The sequence below is a fragment of the Fukomys damarensis genome, unplaced genomic scaffold (assembly GCF_012274545.1).
Source record: "Fukomys damarensis isolate Sample0158 unplaced genomic scaffold, DMR_v1.0_HiC HiC_scaffold_28, whole genome shotgun sequence".
Lineage (NCBI taxonomy): Eukaryota > Metazoa > Chordata > Mammalia > Rodentia > Bathyergidae > Fukomys > Fukomys damarensis.
In genome coordinates, this window is record NW_022900940.1 from 3,215,607 (window position 1) to 3,223,834 (window position 8,228).

General features: G+C 37.5%; 1 protein-coding gene across 1 annotated transcript in view; it reads right to left on the reverse strand.

Moving 5' to 3' along the window:
• The window catches only part of Tmf1 (TATA element modulatory factor 1), a 28,024-nt gene extending 19,796 nt beyond the window's left edge, over positions 1-8,228 (reverse strand). Inside the window, exons 1-4 of the mRNA XM_010635901.3 lie at positions 7,901-8,228; positions 4,298-5,502; positions 2,059-2,162; positions 1,404-1,530 (exon numbers count right to left, since the gene is read on the reverse strand). Coding sequence (XP_010634203.1) covers positions 1,404-1,530; positions 2,059-2,162; positions 4,298-5,502; positions 7,901-8,042 — 1,578 coding nt within the window. The 5' untranslated portion in view covers positions 8,043-8,228. The remainder of the gene's footprint in view (positions 1-1,403; positions 1,531-2,058; positions 2,163-4,297; positions 5,503-7,900) is intronic.

Consider the following 8,228-nt stretch of genomic DNA (forward strand, 5'->3'; position numbering starts at 1 on the left):
TTTTTTTTTTTTTTTTTTGTGGTATGATGGATCGAACTCAGGACCTTGCACTTGCAAGGCAGGCACAGTGTCACTGAGCTAAATCCCAGCCCCTATAAAACCTCAATTAAGATAAATAAGCAGGTTTTAATTTAGAAATACAAACAAAAATAAGTTAACTTTCAATACTTATCTTCACTATCTCTATGCATATATTCTACAAGCATTACAATGAGAATACTAGTACAGTAGGGAAAGTTGATTACGTAGTCTCAAGTTAGTAGTATCTGAAATAAGCTAGCTTAATTAATGCTTAAAGCATCCAAACAGATGAACATATATGACTTCCTGTTTATAGGAGTATACAGAAAAATTATAAATTAACAATGACATTGGTGAAGGGAGAAAGTTACAAGTAACTTACTTAATTGAGAAAGGACAAATGCAAAGACAATGTCATTAGTAATAGCTGGGGCTCAAGAAATACTAACTCTAGTTGTTCTCAACTTCAGAAATAAACAACTACTCCAAATTAGAAGCATTAACAATGGCTCCCTACCAGGGTGACTCTGCTCTCAAGGGAACATTTAGCAACCTATGACAACTGGCTCAAGGGAGAGTGCTACTACAAAGGAATGGAGAGGGCTCAAGGGTGCTGCTAAACACCCTGCCGGGGACAGAACAGCCTCCCACATCACAGAATGATCTAGCCCAGACTTGTTAAAATTCTGCATCAGAATAAGTCAACATTATTCCTCCCAAAGAGAATTTTAACTACTACAAATTTATATTTTAAAATTTCTAAAATAAATAAAAATACATTGACAAAGTATGTGCTTGAAGTGGTTGGAAAATAAATGAGAATAATGGTAGTTTTTTTAAATGTATATAGTTCTGATTAGATTTAAGTGTTATTTATTTTAACGGACCTATCATCCACAAAAATTATTCAATGATCTTTGCTATATATCTTGCAAGGATTCATATATAAATTACACAAACTAATATCAGCTTAGTTCTTTTAAAATATCAAAATCTAGCCGGGTGTGGTGGCACACACCTGTAATCCCAGCACTCAGGAGGCTGAGGCAAGAGGATCGCTGTGAGTTCGAGACCAGCCTGGGCTACACAGTGAGTTCCAGGTCAGTCTAAACTACATAGTGAGACTCTGTCTCAAAAAAACCAAATAAATAAATAAATATATAAAAATCTATAAATTTATCAAAAATCTATAATTTACTTGTTAATATGCTATTTCTTCTTTGGTACCAGGGATTGAACTCATGACCTTGTGGTTGTGAGGCGGCCCCACTGAGCTAAATCCCCAGCCCTATTTCTTCTCAATCTTACTTTTTTTCCAGTACAAAATTAAACAAAAGCTGTCTCTTTAGAGTATAATTACAATTATTTTAAATTTCTGTTACCTTTTTAGCAGCATCTCTTTCTTTGCAGGCTAGCTGAACTTTCTTTTCTGCTTCCGCAATTCTTTGTGTAAACTCATCTTTCAAGGAAGAAATGCTACTGCTTTCTTCTTTCACTCTGAACATTTCACTAAATTTAAAATATTTGAAAATAGTTGTTCTGCAACATATACCTTATTAAAACAGATCAGTTTTCTCCTATTAACTTTTTAGAAAAAAATTACCTGTTAAATTTTAGATCAAATAAACTGATCAGAAAATGTCGCTAATATTTGATGCGCAAAAATAAGAAAAAAATGATTAATTCTGAATCACATTTCCCTAATTACCTCTTTAAAGTACACCAATACTCAGTATTTTAACTAAATTAGTTTCCTCTGTAGTCATGTTTTAAATTTCTAATATTAAGTGATTATTAATAATAATAGAAGCTTTAGTTTACACAAAACATCTCTTTTCAGTGCCAAAGGCAATATGGCAAAGATAACTTCAAGAAAAGTAATCTTAAAATAAGGTTATTCAATGAAATTTTTATTTTTCAGTAATTATAAAAGTTAAATTATAAAACATTTTAATTTTTAAAACATTCTTAAATAACTACAAAGTAGCATGTGCCCCCACATAATGTGTAAAATTATTCACATTGTAGTATACTCACTCTTTTAGGTTATCATATGACTCCTCTAAAAGTGCTTTTTCTTTACTAAGAGATAATAACTGAGCCTCCCTTTTTTCCAGTTTCTCATTCAGAAATTCAACTGTCTGGAAAAGGAAAATATGTAAAAGTCAAAACATGCAACTTTTTAAAAGATCATTTGTGCATGCAGGTGTGAAGGTAACCTAATCACCAATCTGAATAAAATAACATTATCTCATAAAACCAATTAAAGACCACATTAGGAACACAGTGGATACAGAACAGGAACTCTAACAGCTAGTAGGACAGTACAAATCAGAACCACATAGCTGGTGGGAGTAAAAATTCGCACTTTGGAAAGGAATTAAACAATATCTAATTGAATGTCTTTGTGTCCTTTGATGTAGGAAAAGTCCACTTCCAGGTAGACTCCAAGACAGTATAAATGTACTGGGTGATGTGCATAAGAACACTGCTTATCTGTTGTAGCTGCTTGTCTGTTAACAGCAAAAATCTGGGACAATCTGTATATCCAATAAAAGAAGAAGGTAGATAGAGGTAATCAAAAAAGATCAAAGAGTATCTGTTTACCACATTACTGTTTAACCTAAACATGTAATTTTTTAATGTGATACACTGTATTTAAAAAAAAAAGAAGAAGTCAGGCGTGGTGGCGCATGCCCGTAATCCCAGCACAAGGGAGACTGAGGCAGGAGGACCGCTCTGAGTTCGAGACCAGCCTGGGCTACATAGTGAGTGAGACCCTGTCTCAAAAAAACCAAAAAAAAAAAAAAAAAAAAAAAAAAAAAGAATAGTAATTTTGGATACCTCATAGTCATGCAATTTAAAAATTTCCACACTGTATCAAGGCGAAATAAAAAGTAATTCTTAGAATATTATTGCTTAGCTCCTGCAGAAGGAGAGATAAATTTGTATGTAGAGAGAATGTGTATCTCCTGGATTGAAAAAAATTAAGTTTTACTTTAAGGATAGGCTAATTGAGAAATCACTTACGTTAAGTAGACTTAAAATATTCAAAAGTATTTTATTGATAGTGACTAGTATAGGTTTCTAGGAATCAAAGTACTACTTATATATTTTATGGTACTTTGCAACTACTAATTGGAGTAATATTGCATTACATTTTGTTTGTGAGTAAAACTGAACTTAGGAAACAATCTGGTCCTTTGAAAAAATAATAATTCAATACATGGCATTTCATATCTGTCATGGCATTCATGACATCTAATTATCTCGGGAGTCTATTCAAGATGCCAGATCTCCAACTCATTTACTACATCTACATATCATAGGAAAAAGGAAAATTGTGACTTAAGATTAAGGACTAAACCACTTTCCTTTGAGATGTATTAGGTAGCAGCAATCTGTCACTCCTAAGTACAGTAATGCCTATGCTCCTTGAACATTTCTCTTTCTCTAAGATAGCTATCAACAGGAGTTATTAAATATATTATGTGCATGTACCACCTCCCCCCAAAAACATAAACAGTATGTACCACACAAGTACTAATAAAAGTAAATAAACATCTAGAGATCAAAAACTGAGAAATTAAAACATTATAAGGAGTATACTTCCTATATTTCAATGAATATTAGCATATTAATAGAAGTATCCATAATTAAAATCGAAATAAAAAGACTAAATTTAAAATCTGGTACAACTAATGTGATCATGTATACGATTGTAATAAAGAAAAGCCACAATATTTAGGTTCCTTCCAGTTACGTGTATCTTCAAATGAATTGAACAGGTTAACATAAGAAAATAGTCTTTTGCAAAGTGACACACAAATAAGCATAGCAAAAGAGAATTTTAAAGTGGTAAAGACTCAACAATAAACTGGGCAGGGTGGTACATGCCTGTAATCCCAGTACAGCGGTTTGGAGGTTGAGGCAAGAGGACCACAAGTTGAAGGCCAGCCTGGCGTACACAGGGAACTCAAGACCTGCCTAGATTACACAGTGAGGCCCTGGAGGTGATGGAGGGCTCCAATTCAACAATAAAGATGTAAAATGGAAACTTTTATGCTCCATTATTTTCAAATATCAATTGATTCTACTATCACTGCCTTGGAAATTTTTCAAATTTTAAGGTCTGTAAGCCTACACTGAAATGGCAAAATACCTACCTTTTTAAACTAATATGAATCATTACACATCAATGAAAACATTTCTAAATGTTTAAAAATTTACCTCTGAAACATATATAGAAAAATCTCCTTCTACATTCTACAGTTACCTTGCACACATCCTCCTTGTCACAAAGAGCTTCTGGCGGACTTTCAGCAGCTTCACACTGCTCTACCCCCTTGTCCAAGACAGCGCGTCCTTCAGTCACAGGTGCACAAGGAACCAACGTATCTGGTTGCTCACAGTTGACAGGAGTTGCACTTCGCCCACTTTCTTCCATTTCTGCTTCCTCTGCAGGTGTACTTAATGTTTCATTTACTTCTTCATCAGGTTTCCCTTCAACAGATTCGGCTATTTTAGTCTTTGGGGTGGAAGCACTAACTATAATAGGCACTAAAGCATATCCCTTGCCTGGCAGTTCATCATCTGAATTGATTTCACTGACACTGCGGCTATCTAGTGACTGTACACTAAATGAGTCTATTCGTTCAAAAGCATCAGATGAGCCGCAGCTCTCATTTAGTTTCTGGAAATCATCTAAACGATTATATTCAGGACAAGCAGATGCAGAGAGAAGCTGGAAAGATGTCTGCATCAGGTGAAGACTTGATTTTGCATCTGTAGTCTCTTGCCTGGAACTTGCTGAGCTCTCACTTATAACACTCTCGTGATCTAAAACTTCGATATCACTGGTGGTAGAAGTACCTGATGAGAAGGTACTAACAGGAGGAGAAGGAGTATTGCTCTGTCTGTCTTCATGTTTTTGTTCCTTAGGTTCCAAAGCCACAACCTTGGTTTCTGCTGTGAGAGAGTGTGTAGAAAGAGCAGATACAGCTTCTGTAGTTGTCTTTACATTAGTTGTGCTTTCAGCTAGTTTCAAATGTGTATTTGGTACCTTCGCATCAGGTTCTTTATTAACAGTTTCTTCGTGCTGGCCTTCGGTTTTAGGTGATAGAGGAGTTACCACCAGACTTTGCTCTGATACACACACAGAGTCCTTCGCTTTTGTTTCAGTTGTTTCAGTAGCTTTTGACGGTACAGTGTGCAAAGACTCATGTAAGGTGCTTTTCACTTCTTCTTCTGGTCGTTGTGATTTAGCTGGAGGCTTTGATACCACTGGACTCTTCTGAATGGTCTGGACATCCGTTGGAGAGAGAAAGGCACTGAAGAAATTTTCAGATTCATCTACTACAGTCCTCCGAACTGGCTTTGTAATTGCTTTAGGAGAGGCTGTTGGTGGACTCTGAGGTTCAGTGTTTAATTTCAACCCCCAGGTTGAAGTATCCCATCCTCCACTGACAGGGGAACTTATTCCTTTGACAAAAAATAAGTTTTAAAAATTATTCATATTAGATTAATATTCCAATCATTAGAAATATAAATGTGAATTTATATATCTATGAAATACAACTCTAATTTGATTGTTAAACTCCTTGCTTATAAGTGAGGCATAGTGGTGCACGCCTATAATCCCAGCACTTGGGAGGCTGAGGAAGGATAGCAGGGAGTTCAAGGTCAGCCTGGGTTACATAGTAATTCAAGGCCACTCTGAACTACAGAGCAAGACCCTATCTCAAAAAAACAACAATAACAACAACAAAACTTCATATCTTCCTCTGTAATTATTTAGTTCCTAAGTTAACTTTGGGCCTTAAAGAATAAAACTGGTATGTACCTCCCTGAGAGGGACTAGAGGTATAGGTAAAAGACCAGACCTGGCCTGGACTAGTTGAAGCAAGTATGTTACTCCCTCCCACAACAAATTATAGAAGTAAGGGCATATGTTTTATAATCCATGTTAAGTCCAAGATATATATGATTCATCTCACAAAAACAGGAGTATCCTTACTTACAGGTCACGTGCAGTTATAGGAAAATGTCCTATTTAGTTTTAATATTTTTATTCTTGTAATGCCAATAATTAAACATAGCTATAAGGAAAACAAAGGGCAATACTAAAAAACAATCTAAGATGTTGGCATACAAATGTACTTTTCAAAGATCTAATTAAACTGACAGAACAGGAAGTTCTAGAGAGCAAATTCATTTTCATCCACTTAACTGCACACCCATTAACCAAGTCCTACTCTCCAAACCCACTGTAAAAGTTTTGTTCTCTTAGAATTTATTCCCAACCTCCAAATTATGACATCAATTTTCATTATTATTCTGCCTTGTGGCTAAGATCAACTGTAATTTTCATTATAATTTCAGAAGAATGCATTTTCCTGAAGTATTGGTTGTTCATATAATTGACACAAAAGAAAAAATTTTAAGTATCTAACACTATGATCTATCTATATCTATAGCTTTTTTTTTTTTTTTTTTTTTTTGAGACAAGGTCTCAGTAGTTCAGACTGGCCTTGAACTCACAGTGATACTCCTGCCTCAGCCTCCCAAGTGCTGGGATTACAGGTGTGTGCCACCACGCCCAGCTTCAAAAATAAATTATACAGCATGATTCATGCCCTAGAGTTCAGAAAATGAGTATCTTTATACTTGAAACTCTATTTCAGTTTAGTAATTAAAAAATGTGAGTTCTATATGAAAAAAAGCAAGCTGAGATACTCCAGCAAAGTTATATAACATTGGGCAGGAGATTCAGTGGTTCCACTACCTGCCTCATAAGTGCAAGGTCCTGAGTTCAATCCTCAGTACTCCCCCAAAGTTATGTAACATCATGTAAAATGCAATGGGCCAGGGAGCTCAATGGTAACGCACCTACCTCTCAAGTGCAAGGTTTTGAGTTTGATTAAAAAAAAAACAAAAAGTAGTTAAGATCATGACATACACACACCAGCCAAGATACTCTATCTTAAAATGAGATATCTCCAATTTAGGCCCTGACTTCAACGACGTAAAATTAAAAATAGACACCAGAAAGGAGTAGTCAAGAATAATTTATTCTTCTCAACAAAATTTATACTCCCAAAACTTGTAAATCTTGTTTTACACAGCAAAATGCTGAGCTATCCTTAACTAAGAACAAAAGCTTCTTCAAGGATTAATTTCAGAGAATGTAACAGACTTAGCTATGCAAAACAATGTGATACAATCTAAAATTCCTGGACCACAGAGTCCTTGCCATTGGTTATATCTACAAGCACATTCTGCCCCGACTGCTGTGTGCCCTACAGCAGGTTCCTCGGGTGTTCTAAACCGCATTTCACTCTTCTCTAAAGCTTGAGTATTAACAAACCGAATTTGAGCTGTTTGAAGATGAGAAATCCATTTAAAAAGAAAAACCCAGCAGGGCGTGGTGGCACACACCTGTAATCCCAGCACTCAGGAGGCTGAGACAGGAGGATCGCCTTGAGTTCGAGACCAGCCTGGGCTACACAGTGAGTTCCAGGTCAGTCTCAACTACAGAGTGAGACCCTGTCTCAAAAAAACCTTTTGTGCTAACAAGCAAGAAGTACTCGTTAAGTATTAGCTATTGTTCTATCCTTGCCTACTTATTTACATACTTCAGCCCTAGGATCCAACAGGGGAGCAACTCGAGGTTCAAGAATGTTGGGCTTGGTTGGGACAGTTGAAAATGAGACTGGTGACAAGGCTGGCAAACTGGAGCCGTGTCTTCTCAAGTCGGCAGGACCAAAGGCAAAGCGGCCCGTGGGGTAAACTGCAAAAGCCAGGGTGGAAACCAGAGCCGCATCCGGGAAAGAGCGCCCAGATCCGGGTGCTCGGGAGGAAGCGCGCCCCCAGCCCTTACCCGGCTCTCCGTAGGGGATGGTCTCCACCCAGGCGCTCGGTTCCTCCTCCTGGATGTCCAGGACCCTGTCGATAGACTTCTGGGCCTGGGACAGGGCCTGCTTGGCAAAGCTGGAGAGCTGGGAGGCGTTGAACCAGCTCATCGCTCCTCCTCAGCCAGCAGTGACGGCGGCGGCACCGAGAAGGCCAGGCTGACGGCCTCGGGCGCAGGGGAAGGTACAGCAGAGCGGCCTCGCCCCTTCTGCCACTCCGCAGGCTCTGTCAGCGGGGAGCCATGGCCCCACCACCTCCTCCCTGCCGGGAGCGAAACCTCAGCGACTGGCAAACAG